The 27,842-nt window shown below is 24.7% G+C and overlaps 2 protein-coding genes across 4 annotated transcripts; both read right to left on the bottom strand.

Moving 5' to 3' along the window:
- Nucleotides 1-903: 903 nt before the first annotated feature.
- LOC126910293 (synaptotagmin-4) lies at nt 904-16,627 on the bottom strand. The gene is made up of 9 exons (XM_050692733.1): nt 16,461-16,627; nt 6,329-6,582; nt 6,148-6,257; nt 5,825-5,941; nt 4,213-4,429; nt 3,718-3,876; nt 2,737-2,866; nt 2,155-2,348; nt 904-1,532 (listed from the first exon to the last, which is right to left on the bottom strand). Exons 1-9 carry the CDS (start codon nt 16,534-16,536, stop codon nt 1,410-1,412), a joined length of 1,380 nt encoding a protein of 459 aa, XP_050548690.1. The 5' UTR covers nt 16,537-16,627; the 3' UTR covers nt 904-1,409.
- Nucleotides 16,628-19,133: 2,506 nt separating this feature from the next.
- On the bottom strand, nt 19,134-27,315 carry LOC126895641 (tropomyosin-1). Of its 3 annotated transcripts, XR_007701687.1 has the most exons (12): nt 27,164-27,315; nt 24,152-24,291; nt 23,961-24,086; nt 23,770-23,903; nt 23,596-23,713; nt 23,463-23,533; nt 23,321-23,396; nt 23,196-23,258; nt 23,053-23,122; nt 20,229-20,394; nt 20,122-20,154; nt 19,134-19,389 (listed from the first exon to the last, which is right to left on the bottom strand). XR_007701687.1 is itself a non-coding variant. In XM_050667766.1 (10 exons), the coding sequence occupies exons 2-10, from the start codon at nt 24,263-24,265 to the stop codon at nt 19,307-19,309; spliced, it is 855 nt and encodes a 284-aa protein (XP_050523723.1). In that variant the 5' UTR covers nt 24,266-24,291; nt 27,164-27,315; the 3' UTR covers nt 19,134-19,306. The 3 variants fall into 3 exon arrangements, 1 of the variants encoding a protein (XP_050523723.1); XR_007701686.1 differs by having other exon boundaries at nt 20,122-20,394; XM_050667766.1 differs by lacking the exons at nt 20,122-20,154; nt 20,229-20,394.
- Nucleotides 27,316-27,842: the final 527 nt, after the last annotated feature.

Raw genomic sequence — 27,842 nt, 5'->3', positions numbered from 1 at the left:
TCATAAAAGAACTTCTAATTTACTGATTTAAAAAAAAATAAATGTCATTACCCTGATTATTCTACCATTAAACTAAATAGCAAACACGAATATTAAAAATATTAAAACTATTTATTCTTAGTTAACATTAGACGGAAAAAAACATTGACTTACTACATATTAATCTAATAACTAATAATTATATTGTCTATTTCTATTTGTAAACTAGATAATTATGACAAAAAATAAAAATACAGAAAGACATAATTTGTTCAATAGTATAATTAATTAGTAATTTTACAATTTACTTCACAAAAATCTTATTAAATAATCATAATAATAATTTTATACCTTTTAAATATTGTAATCTATTAAAAAATACTTAATTCATGATCACTATTTTAGATTCTACAAATAAAAGCATAAAAATATAATGTATAACAAAATTACTATGAAACAAGTGAAATAAATGAATTTGGTATAATCATTTATTTAATATATACGTTTAATTGTTTATCATTTTTATGTTATAACTCAAAGATATACATGTACACAGTTTTTAAAATATAATCTTATACATATTTATTTTCAGTACTCCTATTAAGTATAATTTTTTTTACAAAGATTTATTGGTCATCGAAACATTAGAACTTAATGTTATTCGGCCTTATTGATTAATACTAATAAAATAATTTAATTTAAGCAAAAAGAATACAAATTTGTGCAAATACATTTTTATAAAGAATTACAATCTAAGAATGCCTTAGATTTACATCCTATAGCAAATATTTATTAAATAAAATATTTTAGGTATATAATAACTTAATAAGCTATAAGTAGTAATATTAATTTGTTTATTTAATAAGCAATATATTGTGTATAATATAATAACTATAAATAATATTATGTAAATTATACAATATATAATTCACAAATATTACTGCAAAATATTTTAATTAAAATTTTCTTGTATGAAAAAAATAATTAAATAGAAAAATAAAACATTACATGCACTATAGGTTAGGTTAAAAAAATATTGACATAATTTTTATTTCATAGTAACCATTATTTTTGTATTTATTTTTATCGCACCCTGTCATACGATTTTCAATTCGCTTGGATGTCAAGACTTTACAAACATATTTTAAAAGTGATTTGGTAATTAACGTACAGCTTGTGAAAATAAGAAGTTTATCAAAAAAATAGAATAATAAAAATTTATATTTATAATAAAATAAATGATAGCGAGAATCGTTACTTGTTCAAAACAAATTAGAAATCATTCACATAAATAAACAATATAAAATATTATACAGTAAATTGAAGAAAAGATATCTGAAATTATAAGTTTCCGTTGATAAAAAAAATATTAAACAATGAATTGGCGGTTATACAATTAAAGTATAATAATACTTTTTATTGTTCACTGCTTAAACAGACAATTTATGCCAATCTGCGATTTGTCTTCGAGGTGCACTCATTACTTCTTTCCAGTGGCGTTCAGCCGTTGCAGATGGATTATTTGAATTGCCCATCAACACTCGTCCAATAATCTAAATTAACGAAAAAAATCAATAAAACTTTATAAATAACACACATTTTTTTAATACAGTTGTATGTTTATAAGAGTGTAATTAAATCATAACCTTTATTTTAAATATAAAACTTATTAGGATGGTTTTGAAGTAGCTAAGTCCCTTCAAAAATATTTACGTATAAAACTAGTAATGTCTTTTTAGCGTTTACTACATTTAAAATTTTAGAAATTATAAAATAATAAAAATAATGAATAATGAAAATTAGTATGTAGTATAATAATTTTATATAATATTTCATTATTTACTATACAAAGAAAAAGGAAGTATAATATTAGAAGAGTTGATATGATAAGTATTTTGTATAAAAATCTAGAGATCTTATAATTGAAATGGATTGTATGTATAGCAAAGGCCTCCCACACACGACTATTGGTCGTACATATTTCATACCGTTTCTAGGGAAAATTTGAAATTGAAACTATCAAAAGAAAAAAATAATTCCTTATATATTGCCTCAATGTAAAATCATTTTTGTCTAAAAATGATTATAAATTATCTACAATTGTAGATTAAAAATTGTAGGTATTAAATGAATTATTGATTTTATGCCTTAAACAAAAATCTAGCATAATCTTACCTCGTTTTTGGTAACTCTATCGTGGTCAAAAACGCAAAACTCTATACAAACGTTTTGCAAATCAACAACAGATGATGGTAAATCGAATACAAACGATTCATTGTAAACAGGATTTAAAGTGCGTTTTTTCATATGCGTTCTTTTTTTCGATATACGTGTACCATCAACCAAAAAGTTAATTTTTACAAATGGATCTGCAATAAAAATACAATAAATAATATTTAAGTTATAATATTATAAATTCAAAGAAACTCACGAACAAAATAACTAACAAAAAAAATCTTTATAGAAAAATAAATATCATAATTAGAGAGCGCATTTATAGAGATTTATAAGTTTTGGTAAGTTATTCCAAACACATCATTACCCAGTATAAATTTTTATAAGTAGGCTTGGAAGCTTAGTAATGTAATCTAACTGGGTTTATGTTGTTAGAGGGGTTAGGAAGATGAAAATGAAAAATATTTCTACATTACTGTATATTCTAATAACAAATTTTAACAAACTTGGGTTATTTTAAAATAACTCAAACAAAATTTATTAATTCATACAAATCCGCTCTATTATGATTTAAATACTAACCAGCTAATCCAGTTAAATCCATCTTGGGTAAATTTCTGGCTTTCAACACAACTACAGTGACCCTTCTTGTAGCAGGTTGCCAACATAAAGAAACTAATAACTCTCCACGATTAGCAGCAACTTGAGTTTGCTAAAAATGAGTAAAATTAAGAAATTCAAAACAAATTTTTTTTGTTTTATTGGTTTTTTAAAATGAGATTTATAAATCAATTTATCGACCATTTAATAAACATCTTAATATTGCATAATATGAATCATGTTTTGGTTGTTATTATTCTATTGGATTTTTCGTTTTAATTTTATGATATCATGTTCAATAAAATAAACGTTTATTTTGATACATTTTTTAAATTATTAAAGTAGCAATATAATGTATTTTTGATACAGAAAGTATCTAATAAATTGAATTTAAGTTATTTTACTAGCGAATAAAATACACCATAGTTACATAAATAACTCAACGAAAATAAAGAAATCTTATATAAAAGCATATGGTTTCCATGAATAGCCAATATTACCTTTTGAACGAGTGATACACTAAAACTATCTATCTATGTGGTATATAGCGGTTTATGACTAGCGAGGAGAATAGCAACTTATTTTAACATAGCCAATCGGCTGCTCGTGATCGAAATTCGAACCGATGACAATGTGTGATTTGCTCTATAGTATTGTCGAATAGGCCACGTCATATTTTACTAAAATAATTTAAGAAAATAATATGATTTGATAAATATAAGTATGATTTTAAGATTTTCAAATTGGAATTTTTTGATCACAAAATATTCATCCAAAGTGTAAGAGAACATGAAAAAACAGTTGTCTTTATAGAAAGTGTGTTAAATGACAATTTAGAGCAACTTCTTAATGAAATCTATAAATTAAAATTCGAGAATTTCATATTTTTCTAGAAAAATATATAAATTGTTACATAACACGTTATTTCCGCTCTAACGTCATATATATATATTTAATGCTTACTTTTAAATTACGCAGAACAATGTCTTTTTGAAATGAAACTTGCTCTTTTTCGATAGCTTCGTGGACATCTTTTTCATTTAGAGTAAAAAATACTTCACCAATTAAGCTATCCCTTGAATAGCGATCAAAACTAAGTATGGCAAAGTGCAACGTCAAAGACTAAATAAAATTAAATATACAAATATAACGATTTTATTATACATAGTAAGTTTTTTACTTTTATGCCTATTAAAATATACTCTATTATAGTTTTTATATAATACAGCTAAAAGTGTCTTTTACATAAATTATTTCATAAAATCAATAATATAATAAATATTATAATGATTGCGTAATTCATAACCTAAATGTAAATTATAAAGTTGTAAATGTCTTTGACATGAATGTAATTTTTCAAAAATACAAGATAAATAAAAAATACTCAAAAGATATATGGTAAAAATATTATACGACTTCTTGAAGTTTTTTAGAAAACGATAACAAAAGAATAATTACTTGAAGTTTATTTGATTGTATTCCGAAAAATGTAAAGTCCTCATCAAACACCGGATTTCTCGATTTTCTTAGTACTCGAGTTTTCACTTTGTGTTCTTTATCAGGCAATAATTGTAATTTAACATACGGATCACTTGTACTGGAACTTTTATCTTTGGGCTGTAAGTCCATGCATTTGTTGATATTAACTAGAAGAACTTTTTTGTCTTCTTTATATCTATAATAATAAAATTACTCGTCCAGGATTGAAAATTAAATAAAATTTACTTAATTTCACAACAATGTAAAATATCATGAAAAAAAGGTTAAAAATGAATCTGTCGTTAATTATTAATATATGTAATAAATATATTTGGTGTACAATTATCATGGTGCCAAATTGTCCGTCGTATACCACGTCGTGTCGTAGATCTCATAATACTAATTTTGAAACCCTTTTCATATTTTTTTAGTTTTTAACTAATTTTGGTGATTTTAAAAAATAAATTTTAAATATTTTATAATGTATCGAAAAAAAAATTAGAAATTATAAAAATTCAATTTTTATGATTTTTAATGATATAGTATACGTTTATGATACAGAAACCGTGTAATGATGGAAAGAAAAATAGTGATATAAAAACTTTTTATTTACATCATACATTTTTAATTTTTAACGCCTATGTTTGATAATTTTATCGGTATTAAATATTTTAATTTAATTCCGAATGTTATTTATGAATGGCCTAACATATCTATTAATTTTAATATTGATTTTTTCATGTTTTTTTTTTATTAATTTATCACACCGGTTTTGATAAAACATTGTACAGAGAAATTCGTTTATCAAAACCCACTTAGTTTTTCGCAATATAAATACTATATTGAAAAAAATTAATTGGGTTTTTAGTTTTATATATTTCATGATTTATCATATATTAATTATCTTTTTAATTCATCCCTTGTACCTTATAAGGATGCCAATTTTATTATTTTAAATGGCAACGTACAACTTTGACTTAGACATAGAAAGTTATCTAATGAAATAAATGTTTGGTCAATCACAACTTTTAGACCCGTATTTAAAATTTATTAATATTTTTATATCTAGACGACAGGATAGGTGTGGCTAAGAAATGTCTAGTGATAGAATACCCAAAACTGTATCTTTTCGCCAGTCCACTTTTATAATCGATTTAACTTACTGAAGTATTGATCTAAAAATTTTTATCGACCAGTCATTTTCTTAATTACATAATTTTCTATTTTATACATCCGTGTATGCTGCTATTTGAAATAAATAAAGTTAACACCCTTATAACGTATAAGAGATAATCATAAAAAATATTTTACAACAAATAAATGGAGATATAATATAAATAATTAAAACAAAAAATAAATTACTATTTTAATAGAAATTGAGTGTTTAGTGTTAAAAGATTCAACTTGTATATGAAATTATGAAAAGTGCTTCATGGCTACGCAATTCCATAATAGATAGAAAACAACTTTTTCTTAAAGCGAATATCGTATCTTTATTCCAATACAAACTATTACCTTTTTTCCTATTAACTAAGTTTATTTTTTATGCGCATAAATAATAATTTAGTTTTATTTAAAACAAATTGCGAACCTTAATTTGAAAAATAAAACTCCATTCTTGCCATTCGTGTCATTTGGACCATTTTCGATATTTTTTGTATTGTTTTTTGATAAAACTTTATTATCTGTTTCATTCTCGTGCACAACTCTATAAAAAAATCAACAAATTTAAAAAGGTTAATATAATTCTAAGGATCAGAGGCATAGATAAGGAAAGTTTAAATCTCTCATCATTTCTAAATTTTTTTACGTGTAATCGAATTTGATTAATAAAAAATAGGTTAGTATATTATGTATTCAACCCCCTTCTCACTCCATTTATACCCATGCTATATATACTACAAAAAAACTTACGATAAAACATGTGTTGGCGGTTGTACGTTCTTTTGTTCACAGGTTGGACTTATACTTGGAGTTATTTTTGATATTTTTTCAGATTCTTCTGGACTAAGACTTCCGTCACCCTAAAAAGATAATATATAATATTTTTATATATCTAGTTAAAAAATTATAACTTATTCAATATAAACTATACTATAGGAGTTTTATTGCCAGTTGGACTAGGACTTTTTTTCAAGTAATGCGTTCCAGAAGGATTCTTGACTGCTTTCACAGCTGTAGTAGGCTTTCGGTGATAAAAAGCCAAATGCGGCTCTGATGCAGCAGTAGGTAATTTGCTTTTGTTATTGAACCATAGTAGTTTCTTTTTGGCACAAATATGACACGCTAACAAAATTATGGCAAAACAAATAGCAGCACTAGCACTTATTAATATAATACTTCCATAACCTGAAAAATAAATTGATAAATTGAATACTATTAATTAAATATTTAAGAACTGTAATGAAATAGTATCTGACATACACTTTAGTTTTAATTATTAAAAGGGTGAGCATAGTCACTCCTCGTGCACTCAGACTTTGTAGTCCATTGTGAGCGACACATTGTAAGAAGTGATATAAAAATTCCCATGCATCAGTATAATATTTTTTATACACTCAAAATTTTACATACAAGTAATTTTGATGTAATCTTCTAATACATTTGTATCAAAATTTGGACTTTGTTTTAAGAATGTAAAATTAATTAAACATTTTGTAAAAATAAAATTGATATATTAAAGAAACAGTATCATGATCTGCATGTTTAGTAAATCTAATTTTTTTTCTTGATTTTATCAAAAATTTACTCTTAGCCCAAAATACATTTTTATTAAACAAAATTTTTGAATAATTTAATTAAATTTAGAAATATATTTTTTAACTTTTGGGGAGACAATAACGAGTTTTAAGCTCTCACCCTATTTACTCCTGTGGTTCAACTCACAAACATTAGTTGTAAATCGAAAATACATTAATGAAAAAATGATTCTGTTGAACATTTCAAATATTTTAATTTTATAATAATGTTATTTTTAATAATCAATATCGTTGATTTTTATCACGCTATGGGGTGATAACATACAATAATGTTTAATCTATTAATATTTTTATAAAATTGTCTAATATTTTGGTTTAGTGTGTAATTGTATAATAATTAACATAATAGTAAAAAGGTTTACTAAGTATTTTACTATTCGTCTAATAATAATTGCATAATACCACTACTCATTTCAGGTCAAACCTCATTTAAATGTTATATGTTGATGATATTTTTACGAACCAAGTCAATTATCTTAACCTGTACTTAAAGAAAATTTTACTAATACAAGAATTAAATATTTTAACGATATTTGATCTATAAATATCATAATTTTAACTCGACGCAAAGCACGAGAAGGTATCGATTTTACCATAATGTGTCTTTTTTTGAAAAAATACTCAGCTTACACTGTTCCGACTTAGTTTTTACGACAAAAGAAAAACCGGTACAAAGGCGAGCGTGCTGAGTATATGCTCCACGTCCTGCGGATAGCAATGGCTTAGATAGGTTTTTTTTTTTTATAATTTATTATACTAGAGAAGATAATTTTTTTTTTTTGGTATACTTTTTAGGTGAATACAATTTAAAAGCTAAATATAGAAAGGGTTTAAATAAAACAAGCAACGCAATCAATTTTTTTATCTTTTAAATTTTTGAAAATGTTCCAGAACGTCTGTCAACTTACAAATTAAAATAAGTGTACTATAATATTAAAACCAAAGTTTGTCCCGACATGGTTTTACTACGCTAAATTAGCCACCAAAGTAAAAATCTCGATTTTCCCAAAAAGTTTTTTGTTTTTAATTGTAAAAGAGTTTTGGGAAGACTAACATATCAAATTATAGCTAATTAAAAAACTGAATATCCCGACTTTTTATTTTCTATTTGTATACGACTGCTAAAGTCTAAAATGTTGGTTAAAATTTTCCATTTTTGTCTTTTTTTATATATACATAATCGTGTCAAATCGTTTTAAGATAACGATGTTAATCACATTTAGATATCAATCTATACTATATTCCACTATGTCGGATCTCTTTTAAGATGAGTCTCAATTATACTGGGTTTTTTTTATATACTTATAGTATATTTAAAAATGATCAGCGACCCACAGTAAATTTTTCGATGATTCACTACGACCACATTTTTATGAAATTAAGAAAAATCTTTTTTTCTTTTAAGTACAAATGAAAATAATAAATTTTTCTCATTACATGCGATACGTGTATAAAGAGTAAAATAATTATATATTTACATTTCTTCAACAAAATTTTTTTAATAGTCACTATTATCATATTAAATAATTATAACATTATGGGTGTTTCAATTAAATCATAATCAGTAAAACAACCTAAAGGATAATGATTTAACTAAAAACAGACAAAAAATATTTCTAAAGTGACTATTTGAATACTTATTATTTTAATACCTTTCTAATAAATAAAGTATTTATTTCTATAAAAAGCATCCAAATAATAGTGTATTTATCTTTTTCCAATAATAAATCATTGATTTTATTTGGAAATTTGTTGAATATTAAAATTGTAATATAATAAATATTATTATCATTTGAACAACTTAAAAAACAATAATTGTAAAGAATATGTATTTTAGAGTAACCATAAAATTAGGACTTTTAAAAATTTGACAATCGTACACCCCAATTATTTCAAAATGAAAAAAATAAGTTCAAAAGAAAAATAAGTCATACATTTTTTTTAAAACAGATCACTTCTAATAAATAGTTAAGGTTATACTTCTAATAAATAAATGGGTTGATGGATAATTATCTAGTTTTCTGTATTTTTCTCTCATAAAAGTATGACTTTTATAACAAAATTGATTAGAATACAGTTTATTAACTAATTTACTACAAAAAAGTAAACTATAAATTTCATCGAAAATAGCTTTTTTTATCAGTAAAAAAAAATTAGCTATTATTCATTTTTAACGGAAATTATAGTTTTTTTTATTTATGATTATAAATAAACAATTTATTCAATAAACAATTCATTTTTTAATTATATAATACAATCAACATTTTTTGGTATTAAATTTAAAAAAAAAATTGTATGGCGTATTTTTTTACGTATCTTATTCTTTTTATTATAATATATTATAATGACACACGTAACACTAATATAGCTTTTTTTAATAACCACACAATTGAAAGTCATTCAAACGTATATAAGTCAACTATAATAGACATGATACATTTTATTGCCCTTTAATACCTTTTATAATTTTCCCATTGAATACGATGACTTATCAGATCATATCAAATAACCTAATTAATTGTCGATTTAACAAAATAATTGTCAGTGTAATGAAATTACTCGGAGAACCTAGTTATTTAGTGGAACATAGGAAGCACTAGTAAACATTAATTTTGACTTGTTATACAATTGGAATATTGTAGGTAGAACATAAAAAATAGATAAATATAGATAATGTAGAATGAAAAGATAGATAAGATTATCAGAATGTATAAAAAAAAAAAAGCATATAGTATTTTGGAGTACAAATAACCCAAAAAAATACAAACTAATTATTTTAACACTATCACTTAAATTATTTTATAATAATTATTATGTTCAGAAAATCCTTTTTAGTATTTTTTAGTTTCATAGACTTCTTCATTTATCAGTTATTATTTACTTTTTTTAATTTATCCCTTATACCTTACAGGGATGTCTATTTAATTTTTTTAGATATCAACGTATATATTTAAATAGCTTAGAAATTAAAAAAATAATCTAATTAAGAAAATGATTAATCGATAACAACTTTTGGATTAGTATTTTGGAATTAATTAAAAATTTTATACCTAGGCGAGAGAAGAAGTTCAACCAAGAATTGCCTAATGATATAAATAGTCATAACTGGTTTCTCCTTCAAATTTTAAAATCGTTTTAACAAGCTCATACAATAAAAAATAATTCAGTTAACGACTTATGGCCTATCATTTCAGAAGTTCTCAACATTTTAAAATATCATCTGGATATGTGTAGGTATGATAATATTTATCATTAGACATTTCTATGTCGTATATCTCCTCTCGCCAAGGCACAAAAATGTTAGTAGCTTTCGAAGGACATTTCTTAATTAAAATTATTTTTTATTTATAATCTAGTTAAATATGTATGTTGGTATTTAAAAAATAAAGTTTATATCCTTATAAAGTGTTAATATTGAATATTGTATGTATTGAAAAAGTAATGAATACAGAAAAAACATGAAATATATGTAACTAAAAAAAATACCAAAAATATTGTTTTTAACATAATTATCATTTTAATTATAAATTTAGTGGCTAGTATTAAAAGAATAATATTGTATAAATAAAAAAAATATGTAGGTATGATGACCGACAATTCAATTCCACCAGTGTTAGAAAAAGGCAAATATATTGCAACTACTTTTCTAAACTTTCATTTATAATATTCCATATAAGAAATTAAAAGAATAAATTAGTTATAAAGAACTTTAGAATCTTATTTTTTCTTGGAAATAATACAAACGAAATTAAAGTGTTTGCACCCTGAGCTTTTCATTAACTTAGATGGATAAAGAAGTAATTTATTGTTTTAAAATGTATTTATTCCGGTAACAATTCAAATTAAAAAAAAAGTTCTTGAGAGATTAAAAATATTTAAAATAATATTTTAGTACGTCATAATTATTGAGTATTGTGTCATTTTTATCAAAGAAAGATTTTAGTGCTCATTTTAATAAATAATTTTAAATCAAAACTGAAAAAATATACTAAAATACAATTACCAGATATTGTACCAAGAAAAATTATGACATTATTTGAAGAATTGGACATTAAAACCAACTTTTTAAGGTCTGATCCAAAAACATGGGATACAAATGATGAATTTACTAACAGTAAAAGTTGTTAAGACTTTTTTTAGTTAAAAATGACTTAGCTGAATGAGGAGTGTCAATAATTTGATTTAAATAATTATGATTCATCTCTTAATATACTAAATTTTGTATAAATTATAAAATCTATACAATCTATTATAAAATTTGAAACACTATGTAATTTGTATTTATAGCTACATTTTTATATTCAAATATTTCGATAATTGTTTAATCAAACAATAATTAAAGTGATCTCATAAAAAAATAATCTTTAAAAATATGAGATAATACCAGATATATAAAAAAAACATTATGTATAGAATATCAAAAATGAAAAAAAACATATCAGTTACTTGTGGATGTAATGTTATTTATGACAATTTATAATTTATCTTGCATAATAAATAGTTATATATTATAAATTCTTATTACGTTTAATAATAATAATAATAATAATAATTTTTAAATTATTATTATTATTTTTTATATTATTTTTAATGCCAATAAAAGACAACTTAAATAATAATAATAATAATGACCAACATTAAAAAGTATTTGATAATTTTATTTAGTTTAAGCAATATTTTGGCGAAATCGTAGAATTTTTCCTTCTGGCCCTTGTATCTTATTATATATTTAATGATAATTTAAAATAACTGTTTTGTCATTTTCAAATAACGACAGATCTTAGAAAATTGTGACATCCTTCTAAACATAAATTTCCATGAGTCTATAAAAATGTTAATATTGTATTATAATTAATTATACAGACGGCCTACTTAACTCAGTCGCGAAACTGTCAGTCCTCAATGCATAAGTACCTGGATTCGACTCCGGTGCAATAGGTTATGTATACTTCACGTCCTTCTTTAACACAAGCCTAGATTTTCAGATATAGAATAAGATCTACTCTATTGTAAACATAATTGACGTATATTTTAAAATATATTAAAAAAACAATTATTTTATGCAACACTATCATTTGTCATTAAGTTATTTTGAAGATATGAATATACTATTTTAGAAAAAAAAAATATGGTCTAAAGAGTAAAATATTTTACATAGTTCTAATTAGATTTATAGTAATTTGAAAATAATTAGAGTGAAAATAACAATAATAATAATTTAAAATAATTTAAAAAATAAAGATAATAGCTATTAATAATCATATAATTTCTGAGTTGATGACAATTATTTGTTAGGAAAATAATAATTCATGATAAATTGCATCATTGGAATCAGTAACAATTATTATTAATTAAGTTATTTCAAATAACTATAAAAGTAGCAAATATAGAAGACCATAGTGATAGATACTAAAAATAAATTATCAATGTGTTACAATAAATTATTGGCCAATAAATTTTGTAAGATAAAATACCTTTGTTAACTTTGAATGTTGTCCTTATTTCACAATGTATTAACGATTACGAAAACTGTTGTAAAGTGTATATTCAAATGGTTTTTACAATTACATAGAATTAAAAATAGCTCTACTAAATAAAATATACAGGACCGGATTATCCTATTTGGGCACAAAGGCCAGAATTTTTAAGAAACTCCAAAAAATTTTTTTTAAAAACACTGCAAACAATGTTTTTATTATAACACAAATAAATACTGCAGTTGATAGCAAAAGTAATCATAATAATAATAAGAATATAATTTTGAAATTTTTAGTTATTTTACTAATTGGGCAGAATAGAACAGGTTTTTTTTTTTGGATGCACCCATTTCTCCTGGGCCCAAGGGCCAGAGCTCTCCTTGCCACACTCCTTAACACCGAGGATATAAAATATAATTATTTACTACCAAAAATTAAACAATACAATTATCTTACATTTTTCAACTATTTAAAGCACTGTTAAAAAAAAAGGTTAAAATACATTCATTTTATTTTTATGAATTTTTTGTCTAATACACCATTTAAATTAATTTTTATTTAAATAATCATTTTTTAAATGTAAATTTCTTTGATACCGCGATTGGCGTAAATCGGCTAAGCAGTAAAAGTAAAGTATCAAAATATCTTTTGTTATAGGCATTAAAATTTTTTTTGAAAAATGATACAATGCCTTATAAAATAAAATATGAGAATATAATAGTCACAGATAAATTTNAAATTTTTTTTGAAAAATGATACAATGCCTTATAAAATAAAATATGAGAATATAATAGTCACAGATAAATTTCCATGCTGGTTCATTTGAGATTTTAAAAATCTAAACTTTAATCATACCACATAGAAAAAATATAAACATAATTTTTGTCATCTTATTATTAACTTGATTGCTAAAAAAAACTGCTGTAATATTACTTATATTTGTTTTAAAATAACATTTTAATAAGTGCAATATTTGTAAATAAATATTTATTAAATAAATTTATTTAATGATTAATATTTAATTAAACATTTTATATTAGTCCAATTATATAATCCTTTTTTATTTTCTGAAATAATTTTAAATTTTATACTTAAGTTAGCAATATAAGTTATATTAAAATTTCAAATTCATAGGAAATTGGGCATGTTTAACAAAAACCACGTAGGAAGAAGTTAAGCATGAAGAAAATCCTACTAAATTATTTTCCCATAGGAATTGAAAACTCCAGTTACATTGCAGACTTTAATGTTTTATGCATTAAAAGATTGAGTAAATGTTATTTAATAAGAAAAAAATAATTGGTTTTTCGGTCACAAATGAGAAATTAAATTAAAATCTCAGGATCACAAATAATCACGTCTTTAGTTTCTGAGAAAATTTTAAGGAAATTCTCCAAATTTTTCAGAAGAGCACTTTAAAAATTGAATAATAAACACGTATAAATTACCAAAAATATTTTATCAAATCCTTTGTAAAAATGTCAAAATCGCCCAATTCTTTGACTTAAGATTACGACATTTAAAATTTTATATTACAGCAAAAATAATAAAATATCGGTATGAATGCAAAATTTGAAAGCTTACAGCTCTTTCAGATATTAACTTAAAAGTCTGAAATTTGTCCGATGCACTGAAATAAATATGTGACATTTTTAGAATAAGATTTACAGCAGTATAAGTTTGATGTTATCAATATTAGAATATTTTTTTTCGCGAGTTTTAATCTTATCTAAATATAATAATAATCATAATCATATCTTCTTTAATATTAAAAACACCATATTAAAACTTTGCAAATTTTATTCTTAAGTTTATATAAATTTATGAAATTTTTTAAAACTTTAAATATGACGGTAATTTGTTTCTTGAAAGTTCAAACTTCAGAAAATTTGAATTTGAAAATTTTGAAAGCTCAAAAAAGATTTTTCACGTGTTTTATAGTTTTAAATAAAAGGAGACACAATGACAAAAATAACAATTTTTTTTTATTTAATAAAAACAGTAAAAAATATTTGAACGAAATTATAAGACAATCTTGTAGATTATACATGGAGTGGTGACTCACATACTTAAAGAAAAAATGTTTTATTGTTAATTACTTAAGAAAAATTCTAGGGGCGTGAATTAAAGAGAAATTAATGGCATAAATCGTTCTAAAACAAAAATATTTACGTGATGAATATATAATTATTTTTATTTGAAAGGGTTAGTAAATAATTTCTTATGTATATCACTCGTAGAACAAAACTCTAATTAGTCCACTGAGAATTCGCCTACATGTTATGCTATCTAGATCATAATATGATCTAGCTATATTGTGGTGAATTAAAATATGAGCAACAATCTGTAATAAAATTAATACGCGAAAAAGTTACTTATGTCCCTTTTCTTGGAAACCTAAAATATTATTATTATACTATTCTAGTTGAGTCCATAAATATTTCGAAAATGCATGTCAATAGTTTATCTTCAAATATATTATTTTACAATTCGTTTCACCTTAAATTTTTTTTTTAATAAACTTCTTATAGATTTTTTTTTATAATGAATTATATTTTTTTATTCAATCGGATATAAATAATAATTAAGTACATAAAATTGTACTATCGTAGAATAATAATACATTATAATACAAATAGATTAAATTCGTTTATATACTATTATAAAATAATCGGGGTACAATTCTATATTTCACCTCCTGGAACAACATTTTTACTACTACTGAAAATTTATCGAAAGACCTTTGTTGCATAGGAATAAACAAAAAAAGAAAGTCTTTTGCTTTGAAAAGTGTCAGCAATTGCTCATCCGTGCTGTTTTAAATGCGGTCCTGGTCCATTTAACGTAGAGTATAAATGGATGAGAAATGTCCTTTTTGAAAAAGATAATGATAATCCTTAATGTTTAAGCATTAAACTTCTTTATATTATTAAAATATATATTTATTTTTATTATTGAATTTATCAACGTAGAATAAAATGTAAAATACTGTTATTTAGTATACTCTCACAATACTATCAACCATTTTATGATAATATAACTAAATTAAAAACTATTTAAACTAGCGATTATAATGACTTTTCCATTACTACAGTTAAAAACGAATATTCTTGTTATTAGTTAATTGATTTTAAAATACTCCATTTCTGTTGATTTTATCTTAATTTCAATATTGAATTTCCATTTTTTCCAAAACAAAATGAAATTTTAAAATTTCTAGTTAATAAAATTAAAAACTTAAAGTTGCCTTTCCATTAAAAATAGTCTACATGGTTTTCCTCTATAAAATAACCATCTGGGAAGTATACTTATGGGTGGATGGCAGTGGGTGGTCGGGTTTCGGAGTAAGTAAAACTAAACAAAAACAATAAATGATAAATTAAATTTATATTAAGTGAAAATATTGTTTCAAGTGTCAAACAACATTTTGATAATGAATTTTTTTTAAATCAAATTATAAATATATNAAAATATTGTTTCAAGTGTCAAACAACATTTTGATAATGAATTTTTTTTAAATCAAATTATAAAAATTAATAATAAATAAGCATCTCGGAATTCAAATGATAAACCATAAAACATTAAATGTATTACTTTTCATCTACCTCGTTTTGTTTTTTAACGTTTGTAACATTTGTTATATTTAAAGATTATGATATAATAACAATTTTTATTTTTTAGCCATTTATATGAACAGATATTTTTATACGCACAATTATGTTTACCTACTAATCCTAATTAGTAAAAATAGAACGATTTAAATCTATTGAATCATTTTTTTGGTTAATAATATAAAAGAAACTATTGAAATAAATTACTGAAGGTGTAATTAATTCTTGAACAACTTATTGTTTAGCGTAAATTATACCCAGAACTTAAGTCACTAATACACAACGATTAAATTGGTAAAATGTGAAAACGAACTATTACGTTTAATTTTGAATTGTTTTTTGGTAATTTCACTCAAGCTTAATTAATATAGAAGTCTTACTCGTCAATATGCCGAACTCGGTTTTCTTAGCCACAGGCTGCTCAAGGTTTTGATGCGCGTAACCCGTGGCAGGCATAGCGGACAAACACAGTGAATAAACGCGTCTAGCTCACTCAGAAGCTATCCAGCGACTACGGTACGAGCTGTGTACAATGGCGGTCTACGGGCGGGGGTGCGTTCAATAAAATGAATGATTCTAGTAGTTGCACCCGGCCACCACCTACTAAAACAGACACGCGCATCACATGCTTAACAGTAAACACACTTGTTAGACCTTTGAAGGTTTAAACGTGGACACCGGGAATGAAACAAATTAATTTAAAAAAAAGGACTTCACGACAATCATTGTATGATTGAATAACAACAACAATAAACTTCAGCAAAATCTGAACATTTCCGTATATTTATGTTAGGAAAGTTAAATTCATTTGGATTTTTAATACTGTTCAGTCTTACGTATTCAATAGTGATAAGTATTTATGTTGTTGAATATTTAATAATTTATTTTTCTAAATTAAATAATAAATCTCGACTAAATTTTTCATATTACAGTAGGATTTACCAAAGTATTTTATTTTATAAGTGATTTTGTTATATTTATAAATTAATTATCAAAAATTTTAGCCAGTAAAATTATACTTCATTTTCTGCCATAATTAAAAGTTTTACTAACAAATTTCCTTACATATTGTATTTAATTTAATTTCCCGATTCATTAAATAATTTTTTGTTTAAGGCTACTCCTTGGGCTAACAAAATTCTACACAGAAGTTTTAATTAAAAAATTTAATGAGAGACGTTACACCTAATCCCTCTTCCAAAACTTGATGTTAAATTAAGGGTAGTCACTTTTAAATGAAATAGCAGATTTTTCGATGAAATAAAAATAATATTGATACATTTTTGTTTATTCTTTTAGTTATATGTTTTCTCAATTTATCAGTTAGTTATTATTTACTTTTTTAATTCATCTCTTATACCTTATAAGGGTGTCATTTTTTTCTAAATATCATCGTGCATATTTAACTACTTTATAAAATGAAAATATTTCAGAAAATGATTATATGACGAGTACTTTTAGATCAATATTTCAAGTTATTAATTTTTTCGACCTAGACAGGATGAGGATTGAAGCTGAGAAATGTCTTGTGATAAAAATAACATAATAATTAATAATAATAGCATAATACATAATAATTATTATCTAATAAAGAAGTTGTATAATTATATGTTTTTATTTGAAAAAATATAGTTAATAACCTTATAAATTCTAAGAGTTGGACTTAAAAATACTTCATAGTTAATAAGTGATGAAAAACTTATATCCTAGGCTTCAAAAAAAAAAAATATATCAATACTATTTTTAATGTTATTTCTTCGAAAAATCAGCTGATTAATTAATTTGTTCTTACAGCAATATAAATTGTATTATTAAAGAGTGTTCAGAACATAAGGAAACGGGTTTCTATTGTTCTCATTGTTTGCAATACTTGACCTGTTTCCTTACTTTTTGAACACTATATATCTGTATTTTTTTTTTTAATAATTTAAATAAATACATGCATATTTTACAGTATAAATAGTATAACACATATTTATTATACAATTTAAAGTTTCAACATATACCAACAAACCATTTGATCTTATAGTATAGTATAAAATTCTAATCTTATTAGATTAGCACGACAAATTGTTTCTAATTCAACGTATATCAAGTATAATAGTCCAATAAAGACCCATACCAACTCAATTATTATACAGCAATAAGCTCATCTTTACTTTCCACAATTTAATTTCGAATCACATGTAATATAAAATTGTATTATGGAATAAAACTGTGTATATTTCTTACACGCGTGTTTAAAGTAGTTATTGAAGAGTGATACAACTTTTAAAGTATGAAAATATTTATTACCAACAACCAAAATAAACATATATTTATTCACGCAAAATTAATTTTTAAACAAACTATACGTTTAGCAAGAATAAAATAAAAGATAATAGTAACAATAAAATTTAACGAAACAAATTGCTAATTAAATTGACATCGCCTTTCAAGTCCAGAAAAACCATAAAACGACTGTCACTTACTTAAGTACAACAATAAAATTGTTTTTCCATAAATATATGACTAGTTACACTCTCTTTCATATTATACACGAATAAATAACGTAAATTTAAAATAATATATCAAATTTAATAGTTACAAATTTCCGATCAAAACTTGGTGACATGATATATAGATATCACTCTCATTTGTATGAGGCATTCACGTTGAGTGCTTTTTAAAGCTTCCAACAGGCATACTACTAACTTAGTTATACAATATCTTTCTTGTGAATACTTAACACTTAACGTATACATAAATCTAATATTATTTTAAAATTAAAGAACTTAAATATTATAGTTTAACTTAATTGAATTACATGCAGATTATTACTGGTATGCACACCTAGAACTGATAATAGTTGCAATATCTACCTAAATTATGAAACCAACGCTTAAAAAATAAAGTAACATATACTTTAATTTAAAGTCAAGTATTTGACAGACTTTAAGTTAAATTTTTTATAATAAATGTACATAATTGCAAAAATTAACTGTTTAATGTATGTTAATGTGTTAATTTTTCACGCGAAATATATATTATTTCATGTTTATGATCAAACTAAATAAACAATTTAACAATCAATTTATTATTTTGTAAAACATTTTGGTTTATTAACAATATTGTTGATGGTAATATTATGTATTTTATTGTATATGTAATATTTTGATAAAACTTTTGTAGATAGTAATATAATTCATTAGAGGCGTAGACCAAATTAACAAGTAAGTCTACAAATTTAATATCCAGCCAATTCAGCAAATGTGGAGTCCATTTCATCAGCCAAAGACTTGTATCGGTCTTTGTTGAGGCCGAGTTCGTCTAAAAATAAAAAAAAATTATTATTTATTCATTTCAAATAAAAATCAAGGAACAAAAATAGAACATGATAAAAATATATTTAAAATATCACGAAATTCAAAATAAACACAATAAGAAAATTTATTAACAATTTTTTATAATTAAAAAAAAATAGTTAAATTTTTTATGTTGAAACAGATAGAAACTTAAACCGAATAGACACCCTACTATATTTTTTCCCGATTACTTCAAAAAAATTATCTGCACAAAATAAGAAATATATTAATGTTAATTGATAAAACTTTTTATTAAAATGTAGCATCTTACTAAGAACATTTATTTTAATATCAGACTTACAAAAGTCTGATATCAAAAGTGTATTTTTCAGTAATTTTATTGATTTAATAGTAGAACTAAATTTGTACTTGAGCATATATTGTATGCAACAAAAATTAAATTATTGGTCATAACTGATTATTTAATAAATCATCAATTATAAACTCTAACTAATTGAAAATTTCAATAGTAAAATTAAACTTAAGAATTTGCAAAATAATTATTTAGTCAGATATTGTTAAATAAACTTTTATTATGCCTTAAAGGAAAAATTTTGAAGATAAACAATTTAAAAGACTGATTTTTGTATGAATGATTTTTTTTTCTAAAGCATATCATAATTTCAAAAATCTTGTATATTTATATTTCGAAGTTAACTTTTCAAATTTTAAAGTAACAATAAATATATTATAATACCTGGTATTAGAGAAGCAATTTTTACAGCGACAACTGAAGACAAATAACAATTAAATGAAGAAAGCTTAATAAAATAATACAAATTAAAATTAAAAAAGCATTATTACTATTATATTACAAAAGCTACTTTGTGATTAAACATATCTCGGTGTATAAAAAAAGATAAATATGGTTAGATAATCATATTTGGTTAGTAGCCTGTAAGTTCAGCAAATGTAGAATCCAAATCATCTGTAACTTCTTTAGATTTTTCTTTCTCTTTGAAGAGATCATCTGAAAAACAACATATTTAAGTGCAAACAAAAGCATTTAATTATTAAACAAGCGTCTTGTTAAGTTCGGTTGGGAAAGCTTTGTGTCTTGGTTATAAGTACCGAGGTTTAATTTTATTTTACCGAGCTATGTATATTATACTCTGAAATTGGGAAAGTGATACCCTCATCTCCCAATGCATCATTGATGCATTGCAATAGTCACCACTTTAACCAGAAATGGTTGCTGTGATTTGGTCCTCTAGGTTGGGGTTTGAGCTCAGGGCTAAGAACCCTGCCTTGTAAAAAAAAACTGTTATGAGACCATCACGGAATCAGCCTCGGATCCAGATAAATGGGATTAAGAATAGACGCTTAATTTGAAAAACAGAATTTAAGATCGTGACTTAGAACACACTGAGCCTTTATAGAATTGGAACGTGTCAAACTCTTGCTGATGTGTTAGAAACATATGGAATATAGTTAGTTGCTCACTATCCAAAATGACCAGGAAAAGGTGAGCTAAAAGTGGGGAAGTATGTAATGTATTTCTCTTGTATGGAAGAATGACACTCCTTATGATGTAGCTTTGCTATGCATGAGACTCTAGAACCGTATATAAGAGAATTTTGTCCTATATCAGAAAGGAATACCTTACTACGAGTTAATACGATACCATTGAATATAATATTAGTATGCTTATATGAGCGGACGGAAATACGGGAAAAGAACAAAAGGGATATTTTCTATGAAACTATGTCACAAATGTATGATGAACTACCAGGTAATACAATATAAAATATAAAATTGTGGAAGAGAAACGCATTTTATGCAAATGATAGAGAGAGAAAGTTTACATGAACCAAGTAATGGAAATGAACTTAGTCTTATATCCTTTGCAGCCGCAATATATATAGTAATAAGCAGCACAACGTTTCCACACAAAACCATACATAAGGCCACTTGGAAATCATCTGACGGGACAACTTGCAATTAGATAGAACATACACTTATTCAAAAAAGATTTCGGTTATGCATTAAAGACATACGTAATATCAGAAGAGTCGATTGCGACTCAGATTACTTCATAGTAGTAGCAAATTTTATGCTAAAGATCCAGAGTCACAAGAGTTTAGTGAATAGGAATAGTTATGAAATTAACCTAGAGATGTTGAAGAATGAGTAAGTACAACAGAAATATGCTATATATGTGGGCGAGTATGTAAACAACGTTAAACTAAGCGATATGGGTGGAGACTGGTTCACAGTTAGCAAAGCAGTTAAAGAAATTTTAATGGAACGCGTAGAAAAAAAAATTTGTCTAAGAAAAAGTGGTACAACGAAAACTGCCAACAAGCAGTAGAGAGAAAACGTATAGTCCGAGAAAATATTCATCAGTATAGACACAAAAAAGTTATATACCTTAGAGAGGAAAAGCTGCAAATGATTCATTCAGAGAGAAAAAGGAAGTATTTCAATGAGATATTAAAATAAATGGGTAAAAGTTGCTCACAGGGTAACGCTAGTAATTTTTTCAAGATGATAAAACAAATCGTTGAAACCAAATAATCATCAGAAATCGTAGTAATGATATAATGATATAATCATGGGCCCTAAAGAAGAAGCGACAAGATAGAAAGAATATTTCATTGAACTACTAAATGCAGATAACTCAGACAATCTTACGGGAAGGGAAAAACAGTATGGAGCTGAACCTCTGATAAGTGAACTGACTGAAAAAAAAACTAGGTGAGAAAGTCAACATTAATACAGGATTTCTAGCTTTCGAAAAAGTTAAAGAGTTTCGGTACCTAAGTGCAATATTGAGCAAAAACAATAACTGGGCTACGTTCTAGGTTAACAAAATCAGAAAGAGCAACTTTCCCATTTAATAAATTTTTAAAGTCAAAAGTATTTTCCAAAAAAACTAAAGCAAGACTAAACACAGCCAAATAGGACCTACTTTCACATCTGGTTGCGAGGCATGTACTACCATAAGCAATACGGACAAAACTTTTGAGGACAAAATATGGAGAGTATGTGTGGGTAAATATGTGGACCAGTGATAATGAAAAAAGAATATGAGAGAAAGTATAACAAAGAGCTGTAGGAAGATATGGAAATTGCATTAATAGTAAGTTTCATTAGGGGACAAAGAATCCAATGGCTAGATCACATGTGGAGGCGTAACAAGAATGTTATAAGCAGGATAGTCCTGGAATGGTAGAATACTGGAAAAATAATTCGAGGAAGGACAAGAAAAAGATGGTTAGATGTAGAGGAAGAAGACCTAAACAGAATTAGAGTGCAGGAATTGTGAGTACTAGCCCCGGACAGGGAAAAATGGAGAGATATAGCAATAGCGGTGAAAACTCTTAGAGAGTATTAAGGGCCAGCTGAAAAAAAAGATAAAACAGTAATCTACAAAAGAGAACATTAAATATAAATCAAAATAAATAAAAAACCTCTGTATAATCAACAACAACACAAATTAATTTTAAAATAAAAATCTCTGTTATAAAACAAAAAGCCAATATTTACTCATTTTAATAACAAAAATTATTTAGTTAAAATAAATAATAATTGAATACTGTCAATTCTAAAAATATTCATAAACAATTCACAAGTGTGTAGGCGAAAATTATTTGTTGCTGTATATTTTTTGATATCCTGTACTTACCTTCAAGTCTATCAACTTCTTTCTGCAATTTTTTAACTGTCTTCTCAGCATATTCAGCACGGGCTTCAGCCTGAAATAATGATATAAAAACATTAAAAATAAGGCACATATTTAATAAAAATTATATATTTCATTATATTTACCTCCTTCAATTTTACAGTTAATTGTTTTATTTGTCGCTTATATTCTTCTACTCTTTGATTAGCCTAAACAAATTAATTAAATTATTATTTAGGTTACTTAGAATCTCAATTATTTATTAAGTAACCTTCTCTTCGGAAACTTCCAAAGATTTCAAACTGTTTCCGACAACTTTGAGTTCCTCTTCCAGTTCCATAATTTTTCTACAATAGATATTGTTATTTATCTTGTGCATTATAATTTTTACACCAATATAAATTTGTACTTACGAATCTCCAGATTTCACTCGGTCTTCAGCTACTTCAAGTTCATCTTCAACAAATGCCAATTTTCTTGAAACCTATTAAAATTAATAAAAAATGCTATAAATTTAAATGTATAAATTTGTTTAATAATATTAACCTCGTCTGATTTTCCATCAGCATCTTCAGCCAAAAGTCTAGCTTCTTTCAATTGGTTAGTCAATTGATCCATACGTTCTTCATCTTGTTGACTACGATTTTCCAATACTTTGCACATACTATAAAAAATTTCATTAAGAAGATATCATCAAAATAAAAATAAATTAAAATTTACCGTTGAGATTCATCAGCTGCTTGAGAAGCTTCAGCTAATTTAGATGCAGCTGCTTGAGACCTTTCTTCAGATCTTTCGAGATCTTCTTCAATCATCTGAACTTTTCTGTTTAAGGCAGCGACTTCACTTTCAGCCTTAAAAAATTACAATATTTTGAATAATTTAAGCCAATTTTAAATCAGCAAACTTACAGTTGTCAATGATTTTTCTCTTTCTTCCAAGTTCTTAATAGCTTCCTCCAACTTCTTTTTGTTTGTTTCCAGATCGCTTTCTACTTGAGTCAGTTTCTTCTGACATTCTCTTACATCTTCATTAACCTATAAACAAACAATATTATTGTGAATTAATTTTTTAAAAATGTACATAATATATTAAAAAATACCTTATCTGCGCGAAGATTTGCGTCCTTGGCCTGGCCTTCACAAGTGTCGGCCTTATCCATGGCGCTATCCTTCTCCATTTTCATCGCCTGCATCTTTTTCTTGATGGCGTCCATCTTGTATGTTTGTTTTTTCTACTTTACTAAAATTAAAAAGAATAAATATATAACACAAATAAAAACTTTTATGAAAGTATTCCAATCACTTGTTTTTATTATTTATTTTAATTATTTATATTACAAGTATTATTTTACATTAAGAATATAAACATAGCAAAAACTTTAAAACTATGTAATATAAATAAACATTCATGAACTTTGTAGTCAACTAGTTGCAAAATCACCCTGAGAGTGGGGGCGGGGTATTATAACTCCTCCATTTGGCAATATTTCAATATTTTAGTCGGCAGTTTTTTAAGATAAGAGAATGCTACCAAAAAATAATTATTAAAAAAATTCACATCATTTTGAAAAAATATATTCAATTTGCAAAAATAAATTTTCATCCTCTATATTTTTAACTTTGGGATGACCTTAGTTAATAGTATTAAAAACACGCTAGACCAGCACTATGAGTGTTAGAGAAATATACAAATTCGTCAGAAAACGGCGAATATTATATTATTAAATAAAAAATTATTTCAAAAAATGTGTAAAAACTAGATAATATATACCATATTTTTTAAAATTATTTATTTTTCATCATTTATATCGTAAAATTTAATGTTAGTAAATAGTTTGATTCTAAAACCAATTTAGCTTTAATGCGTAAAACATAAAAATCCACTTTCCAATTCTGTTGAAATTTAAAAAAAAATAAATCATAATTATAAAAAGTCAGTCAGATTTAAAAACCCCAATTCAGCCCTATTTATGCTACTCGATTAAGTCATTGAAATGTATGTTATATGTGTTAAAAATTATTAAAACAATACACTTCAAGAATCTTAGCTGTACAAATATATTTTTTTTTGGTGGTCAAATTTTTTGGATTTAAGTTAACATGAAAATAAAAATGTTTTAAAAGAATTTTAACTACTTTATATCTTATGTACAGTTATCCAATAAAAATAAAATAAAATATTAGACACTAAGATCTTCTAACAATTATGATAATACAAATCTGATTGAAGGTCAAATTATTTTTTTAATACAAGCAATCTCATGTAAATGAATCTTTGCGAAAAAAATAATGAATTTTTATTTTTAATTAACAATAAATCATGATTAGATTTATTATAAAATAACTCAAATTTATCAATGATTGTTTAATACAGCAGCGATCCTAATGTACGTCAATTAGGTCATTTTTTGTAAGACTCCGCTCATAGTTGAAGAACTATTGAAATATTTTTTCAAAATTATAAAAAAAAAAAATTAATACCTACACTAATAATTTTACAAAAATTAGTTATTTTTTTAAGTATAAGTATAAGTGACTCAGGGTTACCACTAAACTATTATAAATAAAATATAAAAATGTATTGGTAAATAATCAATTGAATTATTCTTTAATGTAATCTTAATGTGCAATTTCAAACAAACAGTTCTATAAGTTACAGTAGTAATAATTTCAAAAAAGAAAGGTCTTAAAGAAAATTATAAATATTTGATGTATAATCAATAAATAAAACATATTATAGTAAACATGTATACTTGTTTACAACCTTTTTGTTTATAAAAAAAATGTTAACGTACATAAGGTACTACAAAATTGTTTAAGATAAATTCGTTATCAAATAAATTATAAATTATACTGTTGTCATTTCATATAAATGTTGAAATATAATAAAAAAATAAGAATTTTCTAAAATTTGTAATTTAACCTCGTATATTTTGGAGAAGAAAACAAGTTTCCGTGGAATAGGACGAAAATAGCAAAGTTGCTAATGCCGAAGAGAATAAAATATAGTAAAGAACCGTCTGGTACCGCCATTTACAGCGGGTAAACCGATACCACTACACGGCACCACGCAGCGGACGTTTAAAAATAGTCACACACCATCGTTTTGGTATGTGTTAAGACGACCCAAATTCCTACTGCGCACCTCATCACCCTCACTCGTCAAAATTTATTCTTGCTAATTATACATGATTTTATTTTAACAACAATACCTTTTAAAATGTAATATGCCTTTGCGATCTATACAAAATTTAATTAAATAGATACGTTTTTTATTTTAGCGATTTACTCGGCGGTTATAAAAAAAAGTTACTCGTGTTACTACAACTACACATTAAACAAAACGCAAGCTAAATTTGTAAATTAGTTATTTTTAAAAACTACTTAAGATTAGTATTGCTTACTTATAATAGTCAACGATTAGTTTGAGAAATATAATAGCTAAACATAGGATGTTCATTATTCTATATGTCATCGCCAAATCTTAAATATAGACATGAAAAAATAATTATATTTTGCACAAAAGCCCACGCTTTGGACAAAATTAAACTTGTATGGCGCTAGTTCAAACTTTCAAAAAAATACAGTACAGTGAAACACTGTAGACAACGGATAAAATCTATGCAAATTTTTTTTACTATTGACAAAAACACAAGTCAATAAAATATCTCAAATAATTAAGCTCGTATAAAAAACACAAATCGATTAAAATTATTAAAATCAAATGTAAATATGCTTTTATAAACTGAACTTTTAATTAATATTTTACATTAAAATTCTTTTGAAATCTGTGTTTATTTCCTAAAACAAAGTATATGTTGAGATTTATCGTCATCCAAAAAAACTGTTTAAAAAATATAATTATGATCCCTAATATAAAATAATTCATAAAAATTTAATCTGAAAATCATCGCTATTAATTATTTTGCAGTTAATACTTAAAATAATAATAAATATGGTAATAAAAAATTGTTTTAATAACTGATAAGCTACTGTGCTATCGCATTTAATTAGATGACCGACAAAATCTATATCACCAAAAAAATTTCATTCTACTGTCAATAACATAAAAATTTAAATATTATTAATAACTCAAATAAATAAATAAATACCTCCAAATAAATAAACCAAATCTGGACGACACCACTGACAGCGGTAGGCAGCTGATCCTGAACTGTTGTTGTTCTATTTGTGTGATTCCAAATCTGTAATGTCCCTTCTTTTCAAGCTCTCATATGTATCCCACCTTAAAAATCATATGGTAAGAGTGGGGGAAAAGGGAGTAGGAGTACAAAAGACGAGCCAGGAGAATTTGATAGTAAAGTGATCTTTAAGACCAATGAGCTTTATATAGCTACTTAGAACTGGGGTTTGGGCTACAAAAAATTTGATTAGAATACTTTTTAATTAAAATTAAAATTAATATGTTAAAATAGAGAGAATTTATTTTAACTATTGTTGATAATATCTTAAAATATGACAATCAAACTTTATCTATGGTTAATTGTGCTATAATATTATTAATTTTATAGGAATCACTGTAAAAATTTAACATAATACATTTAACAGTGCCCAAGTTTAAAGAGTGAATACGATTTCTTTTCAAGGCAGCTAATATGTTAAAACTTAAATAATCATAAGATTAAAGTAATAGTTAGAAATTTAAAATATATAAGTACAATTATATGTTGAATGAAGAAAAAAGGACAAAAATGATTTACATCTTTACATTACAACTAAAATCATGTCGAATTCAATTAAATTTTTTATGTTAACATAATTTCATTAATA

Source organism: Daktulosphaira vitifoliae, unplaced genomic scaffold (assembly GCF_025091365.1).
Source record: "Daktulosphaira vitifoliae isolate Bord-2020 unplaced genomic scaffold, ASM2509136v1 Scaffold_1, whole genome shotgun sequence".
Lineage (NCBI taxonomy): Eukaryota > Metazoa > Arthropoda > Insecta > Hemiptera > Phylloxeridae > Daktulosphaira > Daktulosphaira vitifoliae.
This window is presented reverse-complemented; position numbering and strand designations above follow the sequence as displayed.

Bases quoted from the DNA above. Each gene is read 5' to 3' on its own strand.
- LOC126895641 (XM_050667766.1), bottom strand. From the start codon at position 24,265: ATGGACGCCATCAAGAAAAAGATGCAGGCGATGAAAATGGAGAAGGAT. The intron at 23,904-23,960 runs GTAAGTTTGCTG...TAATTTTTTAAG, and splicing joins GAGAAAAATCATTGACAACT to GCTGAAAGTGAAGTCGCTGC. The intron at 23,123-23,195 runs GTAAATATAATG...TCATTATTTCAG, and splicing joins TAACTGTAAAATTGAAGGAG to GCTGAAGCCCGTGCTGAATA.
- LOC126910293 (XM_050692733.1), bottom strand. From the start codon at position 16,536: ATGCCTGCCACGGGTTACGCGCATCAAAACCTTGAGCAGCCTGTGGCT. The intron at 4,430-5,824 runs GTTCGCAATTTG...TTATTATTATAG, and splicing joins GTTTTATTTTTCAAATTAAG to ATATAAAGAAGACAAAAAAG. The intron at 2,349-2,736 runs GTTAGTATTTAA...TTTTTATTGCAG, and splicing joins GGATTTAACTGGATTAGCTG to ATCCATTTGTAAAAATTAAC.